Source organism: Nicotiana tomentosiformis, chromosome 10, assembly GCF_000390325.3.
Source record: "Nicotiana tomentosiformis chromosome 10, ASM39032v3, whole genome shotgun sequence".
In the NCBI taxonomy this organism is placed as follows: Eukaryota; Viridiplantae; Streptophyta; class Magnoliopsida; order Solanales; family Solanaceae; genus Nicotiana; species Nicotiana tomentosiformis.
This window is the reverse complement of record NC_090821.1, coordinates 67,360,510-67,374,456: the sequence shown is the minus strand read 5'-3', so window position 1 is coordinate 67,374,456 and position 13,947 is coordinate 67,360,510. Positions and strand designations below refer to the sequence as shown.

Here is a 13,947-nt window from a genome sequence, read left to right as displayed (position 1 = left end):
GCCAATACTATGGATGGTGGAATACAAGGATGCATGATTTTATCATGGCTAAAGACTAAAATATTTGGGATGTCATATGTGATGGTCCTTTTGTTCCTATGAAGACCATTGGAGAGCCATAAGGGTCAGTTCCCAAGACGAGGAATAAATACAACGATGCTGACAAAAAAGTGATAGAGAAGAACTTCCGAGCCAAAAAGATCCTCGTCTTTGGTATTGCACCAGACAAATACAACTAGTTTTCTGCCTACCAATCTTCCAAGGAGATTTGGGAAGCTCTCCAAACAGCATACGGAAGGACTACTCAAGTCAAACAGTCAAAGATTGATATTCTAACCAGTGAGTATGAGCTATTCAGGATGAAAGACGATGAGTCCATTCACGAAATGCACACTCGCTTCACTTTTATCATCAATGAGCTCCATTCTCTAGGAGAAATCATTCCAAGAAACAATCTTGTCAGAAAAATACTCAACGTATTACATGGATCCTGGGAAAGCAAAGTAAATGTTATCACAGAGGCAAAGGATCTACAGAAGCTAACCATTGATGAACTCATTGTCAATCTGAAAACTTATGAAATTAAGAAGAACAAGGATAATGAGAGAATAGATCCCAAAAGGGAGAATAACCTGGTCCTCAAGACATACAAAAATGACACAAGTGGTGAGGATGCTGATATGGCTTACTTGACAAAGAGATTTCAGAAAATGGTTCGCAGAAATGGAGGTATTCCAAAAAGGGGTAGCTCTAGCAAGCCAAGGGGATATGACCTATGTCATACGTGTGGGAAACCAGGACATTTCATCAAGGGTTGCCCCTCCTCAAGCAATATCAGTACAAACACAACACAGACAAAGCAACCAAGAGGAACCCGATTCCTAACAAACGATTCAAGAGAAAAGATGTCACTCACAATGTTGTGAAGCAAGCTCTGGCTGCATGGGGAAACTCCTCCAGTGAATCTGGAGAGGATGATGAACAAAGTGATAGGTCCATGATAGCAGTAAAGAGTGAAGCGGTTAAATATGACTATATCTTTGCCCTGATGGTAAAATCGAACGATGATGAATATGAGGTAAACTTTCTGGACAGTCAAAGAAATTTGAAGTCCTACTCTCAGAAAAGACATATATCTTTGGCAAATATTGTAATTGATGCTTATCATAATCTTATAAAGGATAAAAATGCACTAATTGTGGAATTAGGAGAAGTTGAACATGAGAGAGATGACTTATTAGTAGTAGTCGTGGACCTAAAGGAAACAACTATGAAACTAAAAAGGGGAGGTAGGCATGAGATCAACCAAAAGGGAAAAGGAGTTGCAAGTGAGGCACACATTAAGCTTGAAAATGAACTCCAAACTGTGAAATCTATTATGTGTGTAGAACTTGAAAGAAATAGGCAACTTCAAGAAGACCTAGGCAGAGTTAAAAGTGACCTTGAAAAATCTCTAAAGTGGACCTGGTCCTCTAATGCAATTGCCGCCATGTATACAAGCAATGGTGGGAACATGCAAGGAGTCGGGTTCCAAAGAAAAAGACTCCCTACAACCCACATAGCAAGTATGTTACTGTTCCTGATAACTGGCTTTGTACTCACTATGGCAACACCGGTCACTTTAAAGAAAATTGTAAGGCTAGAATTCAGTCCCAACAGAAAAATAAGGTGTTTGTTGAAAAGGTAACTACTGCTAAGGAACCTGGTCCCTCAACTAAAAAATGTTTATTGCCTGCCTGGACAAGAAGAAGTCTGATTCACCCTTTTCCTCACTACAAGGGACCCAAACTTGTTTGGGTTCCTAAATCTAACCCTTGATTTTCTTATGCCGGGAGCAGTGAAAGAAAGCAGCCAAAAATGGTACATAGATAGTGGTTGCTCCAAATATATGACTGAAAGCACAAATAATTTCCTTTCACTCAAAGCCCTACAAGGAGTGTCCTTTGGAAATGGTAAAAAGGGATACATTCTGGGAGTTGGAAGGATTGGGAAGTCTCTTGCTCACTCAATTGAAAATATGTACTATGTGAACAGATTGAAGTACAGACTACTGAGTGTTTCTGTAATGATCCGATCGGTCATTTTATATATTATAACCCTATTTCCCCACTTAGTGCTCAATTTATGTGTTACGGCTATTTTATGACGTGTCGGGGTAGTTGGTTCGGGTCCAGAAGGAATTCGAAGTGAAATGAGACACTTAGTCTCATAATTAAAAATTTTAGTTAGAAAAGTTGACCGGATATGGACCTATGTGTAAAAGACCTCGGATGTGAATTTTTATGATTCCAATAGCTCCGTATGGTAATTTTGGACTTAGGAGAGTGTCCGAAAAATTAATTGGAGGTCCATGGTAGAATTAGGCTTGAAATGCCGAAAGTTGAAATTTTGGAAAGATTGACCGGGGGTTAACTTTTTGATATCGAGGTCGGAATCCGATTCTGGAAATTGGGATAGGTCCGTAATGTGAAATGTGACTTTTGTGCAAAATTTGAATTCATTCCGGATTGATTTGATGTGTTTCAGCACAAGATACAGAATATGAAAGTTCAAAGTTCATAGATTTTGATTTAAGGTGCGATTCAACGTTTTGATGTTATTTGATGTGATTTGAGACCTCGAGTAGGTCCGTGTTATGTTATGGAACGTGTTGGTATATTTGGTTGAGGTCCCGAGGGGATTGGGTGTATTTTTGGGTCATTGGTTGAGAGATTAATAAAGTTAAGAAATTTGGGAGTTTGTCCATGTTAATATCGGGTCAAGACGACCTCTTTTCAGTGTTTTTAGTGCGCGAACAGATCCGTAGCATGTTTTATGATTGAAATGCATATATGGTTTGTGTCCGGGAGGTTCCGGATGAGTTTTGAGCGAGTCTGGACATTTCGGCACTCTAATATTGTTCTGCCACTTTCGGAGATGCGGACCGCGCATTTTTGGGCGCTGAGGGAAAGAAGGGATGCGGACAGCGCATTTTTGGGCGCTGAGGCGAAGGAGGGACGCAGAATTTTGCGGCCGCGCTCAAAATTTCACGGAGCGCGCAATTCTGTCCGTGGCCGCGCTCCGGGAAGTTCTGCAGATCCGCTGGTCCGATTTCGAAAGCCTATATCTTTTGATCTACAAGGACTTTTGAGATGATTTAAAAACGAAAGTTGTAGCCCCTCATGTCTAGTTTCCAGAAAAGTAAAGAAATCATCATTTGGATATTTTAGAGAATATTATGGCTAAAATACTAAAGCCTGGCAGTACAGCCCTAAGAATTTCGCGGACCGCACCATTTTTTCGCGACAGCGAAACCTGGGGCGTGGCCGCGCGTGGAATTTTGTGGACCGCGCATGGTGAGTTCAGATAATGGGCTATATAATCGAGGTTTAGGGTATTATTTTATTTTTTGACTTTGAGAGCTCGGTTGGAGATGATTTTTCGTGGTGGGGTTTTCAAGAAATTCATCAGGATAAGTGATTTTAACTCAGATTTGGTTAATATACATGAATACATCAATGCTTTCATCACCTGATTAGTACTTTGAGAGGGAAATTTGGGGGAAATTGTAGAAATGTCATAAAACGAATTTTTGGGAGTTGAACACCGATCCGTAGTCGGATTTGAGTGAAATTAGTATGGTTAAACTCGTAATTGAATGGGTTGTCGGATTTTGTAACTTTTGTCGAGTTCCGAGACGTGGGCCCCACAGGCGATTTTTGAGCTAAATTTCGGATTTTTATGAAAAATTAGCATTTTCTTATGGAATTAATTCCAATGAATTTTATTGACCGAAATGAATTAATTGTGACTAGATTCGAGGCATTTAGAGGCCGATTTGTGAGGCAAGGGCATAGCAGAATAAAGAATTTCACACTCTGAGGTAAGTAACAGTTTTAAATCTGGTCCTGAGAGTATGAAACCCCGGAATTGGTATCATGTGATTACTTTGGAGGTGACGCACATGCTAGGTGACGGGCGTGTGTGCGTGCACCGAGTGAATTGTGACTTGATTCGTCCCGTGAGACCTTAAAGTTGAATAACTTGTTGTTAGCTATGTGCTCTCTATGTGTTCTGGAAATTTGACTAGAAAACATGTTTAGACTATATGTTGGTAATGTTGGTAATGTTGGGACCCACAGAGGTTGCGTACTTGTCGAATTACCTGCTAAATGCTATATGTACTCAGTCTCGATTTTTACTTCCACATTTTATCTCAGTCTCTATTGTTCATTATTGATGCATCATATCATTGTTGTTTGGGCTGATTTTCATGATTTCTGAGAGCCCGAGAGACTGGAGAGATTTATGACTGAGCAAGGCCGAGGGCCTGATTGTGAGATTATTATACTATAGCACGTGAGTTGGTCGTGCATCACGTGAGTTGGCCGTGCAGATCCTTATATTATACTATAGCACATGATTTGGCCGTGTGGGTCCTTATATTATACTATAACACGTGAGTTGGTCGTGCGGATCCTTATATTATACTATAGCACATGAGTTGGCCGTGCAACACGTGAGTTGGCCGTGCGGATCCAGATATCTATATTATGGCACGTGAGTTGTCCGTGCAGCACGTGAGTTGTCCGTGCAGATTATAGCGCTTGGGCTGTAGGAACCCCTCCGGAGTCTGTACACCCCCAGTGAGCGCGTGTACCCATTGATTGTGAGTGTTGAGGGCTGAGAGTCGAGTGATGAGTTTAGTGACTGTTACTTGAGAGGTTGACTTGCTTTGCATTTGTTGTTATACTTGGTTGCTATCTGTCATTATTGCAAAATCTCTGAAAGATTTTATATTCGGATTAAATGAACTTGAACTGTATAAAATTGATTTGACTTAAACTGCCGGATTTGAAAGCATGTCTATTCTTTGCTGGAATTACTGAAAGTGAACTATAACTGTGTAGCTCTTCATTATCTTCAGTTCCTTAGTTATTATTATTACTTGCTGAGTTGGTTGTACTCATACTATACCCTGCACTTCGTGTGTAGATTCAGGTGTTCCCGGACATAGAGGGTGTTGATCCTTACACGCGGTTGATTTTCAGGAGATTTTGAGGTAGCTGCCGTGTTTCGCAAACTTTGTCTCTCATTCTTTATTTTCTTGTTTACTGTATTTGGTCTCAGACTATTATAGACCATATTTTTCAGACTTGTATTCATATTAGATGCTCATGTAGTTAGTGACACCAAGTTTAGGGAAGTGTTCGTATCAGTATTTTTGGGATTATGTATTGTATTTAAAATATTATATTTTCAGACTTAAAAAAGAATTTGTGGTTCATTGAGATTTTGGGCTTGCCTAGTATTGAGATATGCATCATCACGACGGGTGGGTTTTGGGTCGTGATAGTTTCCTAAATCTGTGACAAGGGAAACAAAATGGAATTTGTGTAAAAAATATGCACGGTCACAAATCTTGTGACTGGTGAGGTGGTTCTTGTGGCTAAAAGATACAAAAACATTTATGTTGCTGATTTTGAGTCCTTGCAAAATGGGGATCTCAGTTGTTTGAGCGATGTTGATGATGATGCTGAACTGTGGCACAAAAGATTGGGTCATGCAAGTTTTACGTTGCTCAACAAATTGGTCAAGAAGGACCTGGTGTGTGGCCTACCCAAGTCAAGCTTGAAGGATCACAAGGTGTGTGATGCATGTATAAAAGAAAAACAAGTCAGATCATCCTTCAAATCCGAAAGGAAGTTAGTACCTCAAGGCCGCTTGATCTCCTTCATATATATCTGTGTGGACCTATGGGGGTGCCAAATAGAGGAGGAAAAAAGTACATTTTTGTTATAGTGGACGATTATTCCAGATTCACATGGACAATGTTTCTTAGAAATAAGGATGAAACCTTTCAAGTATTTGCTACATTTGTGAAAAAGATCCAGGTGAAGATGAGCCATAATGTAGTATGTATAAGGTCTGATCACGACACAGAATTTGACAATGCCAAATTGGACGAATTCTGTGCTGAAAATGGCATTACTCGTAATTTTTCAGCTCCAAGAACACCTCAACAAAATGGTGTTGTGGAGAAAAAAAAATAGGACTCTTGAAGACATGGCAAGAACAATGTTGATTGACAGTGGCATTGCAAAAATATTCTGGCAGAAGCAATCAACACTACATGCTACTTGGTGAATAAGTGCATGATCAGGTCTCTACTTAACAAAACCCCGTATGAACTATTGAACGGGAGGAAATCCAAGGTGACACATTTAAGGACATTTGGCTGCAAATATTTTGATCTCAACAATGGCAAGGAAGCACTTGAAGAATTCGGTGCCAAAAGTGATGAAGGAATCTTTCTGGGCTATTCATCACAAAGCAAAGCTTACAAAGTGTACAATAAGAGAACTCAATGTGTTGAGTAAAGCATACATGCGATCTTTGGGAAAGATTCACATGATAAGTTGATCAAGACAGAGAACAGTCAGTTGTTCCTGGTGAAGTTATAGACATGGCAAATGGTAAGCCTGACCTGATGAGTCAAGTCAAGGAATCAAATGATGATGGTGTATATGTATATCCAACTGATGCGTAAGAAGTTGGTTCCGCAATCACAACAACTGAAGTTGAGAACAGAGTTGTTGATGTTGTCCAAAGAACCCCACATACTGAGCTGAGAAGCGGAACCAAGGATCACGTTCAGAAATACCTAGACCCACTCAAAATGAGATTTAGGTGTCTAACTGGAAGCACAAAAGTTCACACCCTCTTGAAAATGTGATCTATCCTCTTAACTCAGGGATTCAAACGAGGTCAAAGTCAAGAAATGCGCTTGCCTTCTCATCCTTTCTTTCTCAAATTGAGCCCAAAAATATCAAGGAAGCATTGAAAGATGATGACTGGATTACGGCGATGCAAAAAGACCTAAATCAATTTGAGAGGAACAATACATGGCACCTGGATCCTCGACCTAGTGATAGAACTGTTATAGGAACCAAATGGGTATTCAAAAACAAGCTTGATGAGGTTAGGAACACAACAAGGAACAAGGCAAGGCTGGTAGTTCAAGGGTACAATCAAGAAGAAGTGATTGACTATGATGAAACTTTTGCCCAGTTGCTCGAATGGAGGCCATCAGAACCCTTATTGCATTTGCTTCTCATATGGAATTCAAATTGTTCTAAATGGATGTCAAAAGTGCATTACTGAATGGCTTTCGAAAAGAAGAAGTCTTCGTCAAGGAACCTCTTGACTTCGAATGTCATGAGCATCCTGAGCATGTGTTTCAAACTTGACAGGGCCTTATATGGGTTGAAGCAGGCTCCTCACGCATGGTATGAAAAGTTGTCCAAATTCCTCCTAGAAAATGGCTTTACAAGAGAAGAAATAGACAACACCTTATTTTTGAAGAAACGAGGAAGGAACCTGCTCATTGTGTAAGTTTATGTTGACGACATCATCATTGGTGCAACAAATGATTCTCTGTGCGAGGAGTTTACAAAGCTCATGGGAAGTGAGTTTGAAATGAGCATGATGGGGGAATTGAATTTCTTCTTAGGCCTGCAAGTCAAGCAAACTCCTAAGGGAATAATGATAAGTCAGCAGAAGTACATCAAAGAGCTTCTGAAGAGATTTGAAATGGAAAGCTCAAAACTCATTGACACTCCTATTGCCACTGCCACTCGACTGGACATGGATGAACATGGTTCCCCTGTGAACAAGACCATGTACAGAGGTATCATTGGGTCACTCTTGTATCTCACAGCAAGCAGACCAGATATTGTTTTTAGTGTGGGACTATGTGCCAGGTTTTAATCAAATCCAAAGGAATCTCATCTGAAGGCTGCCAAGAGAATCGTGAGGTATCTAAAGGGAACGCAAGACCTAGTTCTCTACTACCCCTCAGGAGACAATTTCGACTTGATCGGGTATGCTGATACTGATTATACTGGTTATCTAGTGGACAGGAAAAGCACTTCCGGCATGGCACACTTTCTGGGTTTGTGTCTAATTTCATGGGGTACAAGAAAACAAAATTCAATGGCTCTTTCAAGTGTATAAGCTGAATATGTGGCGGTTGCCTCTTGCTGTGCTCAACTGTTGTGGATCAAGCAACAACTAGAAGATTTTGGTGTGTTTCTGATTGTGTGCCGTTACCATGTGACAACACCAGTGCTATCAATATGGAAAAGAACCTAGTTCAACATAAGATAAGAAAGCACATTGATGTGTGACATTATTTTCTTAGAGACAATAATGAAAAAGGGCTTATCTGCAAGAAGTTCTGTAACACAAAAGATCAAACCGCACACATCTACACAAAAGCACTAAGTAGAGAGCACTTTGAAAAGAATCGTTTTGCACTAGGGTTGATAAAATCAAGCTGAGTACCTGGTCCCTCGATGATTGGCTATGAAAGAAATATACAGGTGAAATTTCTAAAAAGTGTTTTCTGACAAGGTCTAACTCATTTCTATACTGTTACAGGTAGACATGCATGACGATTACAGAGCAATTAAGGAGCTAATGTATTTCATCTTCGCAAAAGGATGAGGATCATATTTACAAAATCTATCAAGGAATCTAGTTCCGGCGACACAAGTTAGTAGTTCCTTTTGTACTCTCACGCACAACTTTTTAAACGACTAAAAAGGGTGCCGTGTCATTAAATTGTTAGCTTCTTTTTTTGGGTAACCCAAGCATCCTACCCATTACAAAACGACCTGTCTACCCAAAATATCAATACTCATTCCCAACCGACCTCTCACCCTCTTTTAATAAATCAAACTCGGTCACTCTCACAATTGTTCACATCAAAGGCTAAAATTTCCCTTTTTCTCCCAACAACCAAACACTCTCTTCTTTCATAAACTCTTATTACACCCTATAATGTCTGAGAATATCGAAGCCTCAAATGTCCCCAGTATCCTCCCCACTGTATCTTCATCTCTTGAAGTACCAGTGACAGAGTCTACGCACTTTACGCCACCCAATCCAAACCCTAAGCAAGATTCCCAACCACTCACTGCCTCTTCTCCACCCCAATCAAGTTCTGATTCTCATCGAAGTCGAAAAACTTCAAATCCCAAGAGGTTTGTGGCTATGACCTCTCCATCTGCCTCACCAAAAAAAATGGTTGAGGGGGAAAACGTAGAGGGAGAAGAATATCATGAAGTTTCCAGTTTGCGTTTAGAAGAGTGTTCTGAGGCACAACAAAGTGTGGTTATCACAATGACTACCCCAAGTCTCAATTTGAATGTTGCATATCTGACATGTAATAATTATTTTGTGCCTTCCGAGTTTCCTTTGGTGTTAGAAGAATAAGAGGCCATAGAAAATATGTTGTCAATAACTGCTGAGAGGTGTATGGATAGTTTCTATGAAGGTGTGTCTGAAACCAATGGGTCTCAGGGGGAAGGTTAGAGTCTACAAGAAAAGGGTAGGGAATTGATGCCTATCAAAAATTTGGCACCTGAAAGTACTACTGGGGAACCACTCGAGGGATCTGATCCTTCCGCCCATGAGGAGCCCTCTCCTCCTACTTGGGATGAAACCCTCATGTTCATCAAAAAAACAAACCCAGGTCAGTACTGATCTCGCTCCCTCTCCTCATTTCTATGCTGAACCATTGGCCATTGTTACTCCGAGATGAGACCTCTGTCTGAGGAGGAGAATGAGGGTAGTGAAGAAGACTATGATAATGTTGCTCTTGCAAGCTTTATTAGTGCTAGGAGTAGCAGTGCAACTCCCAAAACACCCACTCCTAAAAGTCTTACTACTAGGCTGTAACAGAAGGAGGCTCTTGAGTCAGCTCTGAAGAAAAATAAGAAATAAAAGAATAGTAGAAGGTTGGTGAAGGGTGGAAAGTTAGTACATGAAGAGGGTGGTGCCTACAGCTCTTATTGTGGACATTGATGATGAAGTGGATGAGGAACCCAGTCCCTTAATCCAAATCCTCCAAGAAACCTGCGATTCAAAATTCTGGAAAAGAGTCATCTGTGAAAGTGATGGAAGTTAGTAATGTTGAAGTGGGCGAGTTTGGAGAAAAAGTGGATGAGGGGTCTGGTAAGAACGTGTCTGAGAAATCTATGTCTGAGAAGCCTACAGAGTAAGCTAAAAGTGTGAGAAAATCAGTAAAACGGAAGGGTAGTGCCAATGAGGGACCTGGTTCCTTAAAAAAGGACCAAGGTGAGGGTGGCTAAGAATGAAGGAAGGGAAAACCTGAGAAATCAGAAAGTGTTGTGGGGCAGAACATTTTCCCCTGATATTCTCGCCATGGCAGGAATTCGCCAACAATTTACTTATAATTTCTACTTAACTTAGTTAGAAGCATTGTGTAGGAAACCCTTATAAAATCATAAACCATACGTTTGTGTCTTGGCTAGAGTTAGTCAAGTTGTAAGCTTTGTAATAAAGTTATTACAAAGGGACTTGTAATAAAGTTGTACAAGTTAGTGAGGGATTAAGAAGTTAATTCCTAGGTTACAACAGTTTGTAATCTGAAGTTTGCTTAGTAGTGAAGTTGAAATCCTACAAGGATAGGTCGTGGTTTTTAATCCCGTGAGTTGGGAGTTTTCCACATAAAACTCTATTGTGTTATTTACATACTGTTGTGTGCGTGTGTTCTGTGGAAACTGGTAGAGAACGTGGTTCTCTATATAGTTTGATGGACTCTTAGTGTCTGGTTGTCCAGGATCTTCTTTAATATTTCCTCCACTGAGAGAGGAACCTGTGGTGCTGTTACTGTAGAAGACTGTGCTGCAACAACACTGGATATGTCAGATAGCTTTGAAGTAGTTGTCTGCATCCAGTTGTTGAGACTTGCCAATGTCTGGGAGACTCACAGAGCAGCGAGTGGATATATGGATGAGGCAGGCACTGGTACTGATGATGATGGTCTAGAAGATGAGGGTGGTGGCATGAAAGCTGTCTCGGTGGAAGGACCGGCCGCTGTGGAAAGCATGGGAGCTGCAGATGGCTCAGCAGTAGAATCTGTAACCACCAATGATGGCTCATCAGACTGGCCAACGGTGGCAGTTGCTTTACCCTTGAACTTTGGGTTTCCCGGACCTTGCAAGAAGTACCATGAAAAAGGCTTCTTGGCCCACACTTTTGTATCAAAACTCCTCGGCTCCACCTTTGCAAAGAGGCGGATCCAGGATTTAGGGGTTACGGGTGCCGACCTAATCGATGTGATCAGCTCGAGCGTCGATTCGGGACTTCGGGGTATATAGACAAATAGATCAAACGAAAGAAAATATAATAACTATAACTAATTGACGCAAAGCATAAAACTTCTAACAATATTTTTAGTATCATATACAATCTATTTAAAATTGTCCTCGACGAGCTTTCATATTTTGAAAACGATCAATAATGACATCATTACTTACATTTGTAAATACATCACGCTCTATGTAACAAATTAAACAATCATTTAAATATTGATCACCCATGTTGTTCCTCTCTTCATTCTTTATTTGCTTCATGGATGAGAATGCTCTCTCCACAGTTGCGGTAGCAACAGGTAAAATCAGAGTTAACTTCACAAGTAAATAAACATACGAATAAGTCTCCACAAGATTTGTCTCAACCAATGCTTTTGCCAAATCACTAATTCCTTGCAAGTTGGAGAACTTGGGATTGCCAACTCGCATATGAATTATGAAAGTATCTAGTTGATAACTCAAGTCTCGAATGTGTACTTCATCAAACTCATTTGGGTAACATTTTGCTAAAGTCATTATTCTACCTTTATCAAAATTAGCAAAAGAATTGGCTTGATTCAAACTAGCCATCCCAAGAAGCAAATCGCTACTCACTACATCAAAACGGTCATTAAGTTCTTGAAGTTGCACATCAATTACAATATAAAAGATATCAACACGCAAGTGGTGTGAATAACAAATACCAGAAGACTTACGCTTCGACTTTCCAGGAAAATAGGATTCATCCATCTTGGGAATCATAATATCATGCATATGACAAAATGAGGAAATATCATCTAGCAAAGATTCCCATCCAGTTTCCCTCATATCTTGCAATCTTTTCTTTGTAATATTAAGAAACTCCACGGCATTAACAATATCTTGATCTCTCTTTTGTAGGATCTTGTTCAACTCGTTTGACATTGCCAAAACTTTCAACATCAAGTGAAGTATAAAAATAAATTTGAATGTTATTATCTCACTCAAAAGATATTTTGCTTGATTTCTCTCATTTGAGGTAGAACCTTCATGTTCAATCACTTCAAGCACACGAATAATAGATGAGAAAATAACAATAAAGTTATCTAATGTTTGGAAATGTAATCCCCAACGAGTATCACCTGGTCTTTGAAGCCTGCGTTCTTGATTTAGTCCTCGCCCGGTATGAATTTCACCGGACTCAAGTAATTGCTCCAGTTTTTTAGCTTGAAGATGGCGAAGCAAATCTCCGCGCTTAAAATATAATCCAATGACATTCAACACATTAGTAATATGACAAAAGAAGTATTCGACATCCAAATGCTTTTTAGACATAGCTACAAGTGTTAATTGCAATTGATAAGCAAAGCAATGAATGTAATATGTCGATGAGCTGTCTTTCATAATCAAAGTCTTAAGACCACTTATCTCTCCCCTCATGTTACTAGCTCCATCATAACCTTGTCCACGTATTTGAGACGGACTTAGTAAGTGGTCCGAAAGCAAAGAGTAGATTGCTTCCTTCAATGAGCATGTCGATGCATCACTAACATGGACAAGACCAACAAATCGCTCTACCACTTCACCATTTTTATCAACATAACGCAAAACAAGAGCCATTATTCTTTGTGTGAGATATCTTTGGACTCATCAACTAATATACCAAAATAATCTCCATTCAAGTCTCCAATTATAGCCTTTAATGTTTCTTTTACACAAGCATTGATAATATCCTTTTGGATCATAGGGCAAGTCAAAGTATCATTTTGTGGAGCATTTTCTAATATTACTTTTCCCACATCCGGATGCTTGTCCCCATGCCATCGTAAGAATCCTAGAAAGAGGCCTTGATTTATCGAAGATTCAATTTCATCATGGCCCTTAAAAGGCAATCCATACAACAATAGGAGTCTTGCCACATCAATTGATGCTTCTAAACGCATTCGATACTCATTTTTCAACTTCTCGGAGTGCTTATCAAAAACAACTTGAATTGATTGATGGTGATTTGATAAATCTAGCATCTTCTTGAAACATTTATCATGGACACTATTAACATCACCAACATGTAAACGCATTCTTTCAAGACCCTTATTCTAAACCCTAAAATCATTTTTTGTATAAAATTCACCCGCACTTCCATGAATAAATTTATTTTTGAACAAATAACAATATAAGCAAAATGTAAAATTGACCATTGAACCAACTTGGAACAAATTGACACATTCTTCCTCCTATTTGAGTTTTGGGAAATTGATGCTTGGAAGGTTGACAGGGACCATGTTGAATGTAATATTTTCTTACTTTATCTCGTATTCTAGGGTTATAGTCAGCAATAGGTATTCTTTCTCCTAGATCGCCTTTAAGTGACCCCAAATCGAGTTCATTTATAGGATAGGAATGATTGGTATTCGCTTGGATCAAGGATTGACAACTAGGACTTGGTTGAGAATGGTCCAACCTCGTGACAAATTTATCAATCTCAATCAATTCCTATAAAATAGAAGTTCATTCCAGTGAGAAATATAGAACGATTTCTACCAAGTCATACCATCAATAAGTTTAGTTATTTTAAATTCTACAGTGAAACCATTTAAGAGGCATTTGATTTTCAAACACAACCAAAGAAATACATAACAAAAAAATCAAAATAGTAACAATAAATTTTAGCAAGAACACTAATATCTAACTAAATACAAAATAAAAACATAGCAAGAACATATATTTGATGGGGAAAAAATAGCCACATAGAGTTAAGAAATAAACATGAGGAGGTGAGGATTGAGGAAACATTACAATGGTGGGCGTAGTGCAATGACTAGTGACT

General features: G+C 39.4%; 4 protein-coding genes across 4 annotated transcripts; 2 read left to right on the top strand and 2 right to left on the bottom strand.

Moving 5' to 3' along the window:
- The first annotated feature begins 359 nt into the window (after nt 1-359).
- On the top strand, nt 360-7,143 carry LOC138900337 (uncharacterized). The gene is made up of 7 exons (XM_070187065.1): nt 360-729; nt 813-1,683; nt 5,436-5,625; nt 5,874-5,973; nt 6,097-6,328; nt 6,412-6,508; nt 6,670-7,143. The coding sequence occupies exons 1-7, from the start codon at nt 360-362 to the stop codon at nt 7,141-7,143; spliced, it is 2,334 nt and encodes a 777-aa protein (XP_070043166.1).
- A 297-nt stretch (nt 7,144-7,440) lies between these two features.
- Nucleotides 7,441-8,487, top strand: LOC138900336 (uncharacterized mitochondrial protein AtMg00810-like). Its single transcript, XM_070187064.1, has 3 exons — nt 7,441-7,742; nt 7,902-7,989; nt 8,422-8,487. The coding sequence occupies exons 1-3, from the start codon at nt 7,441-7,443 to the stop codon at nt 8,485-8,487; spliced, it is 456 nt and encodes a 151-aa protein (XP_070043165.1).
- A 2,777-nt stretch (nt 8,488-11,264) lies between these two features.
- Nucleotides 11,265-12,740, bottom strand: LOC104118137 (uncharacterized). The gene has a single exon (XM_009629319.1). The coding sequence runs from the start codon at nt 12,738-12,740 to the stop codon at nt 11,265-11,267; it is 1,476 nt and encodes a 491-aa protein (XP_009627614.1).
- On the bottom strand, nt 12,740-13,198 carry LOC138900335 (uncharacterized). The gene has a single exon (XM_070187063.1). The coding sequence runs from the start codon at nt 13,196-13,198 to the stop codon at nt 12,740-12,742; it is 459 nt and encodes a 152-aa protein (XP_070043164.1).
- Nucleotides 13,199-13,947: the final 749 nt, after the last annotated feature.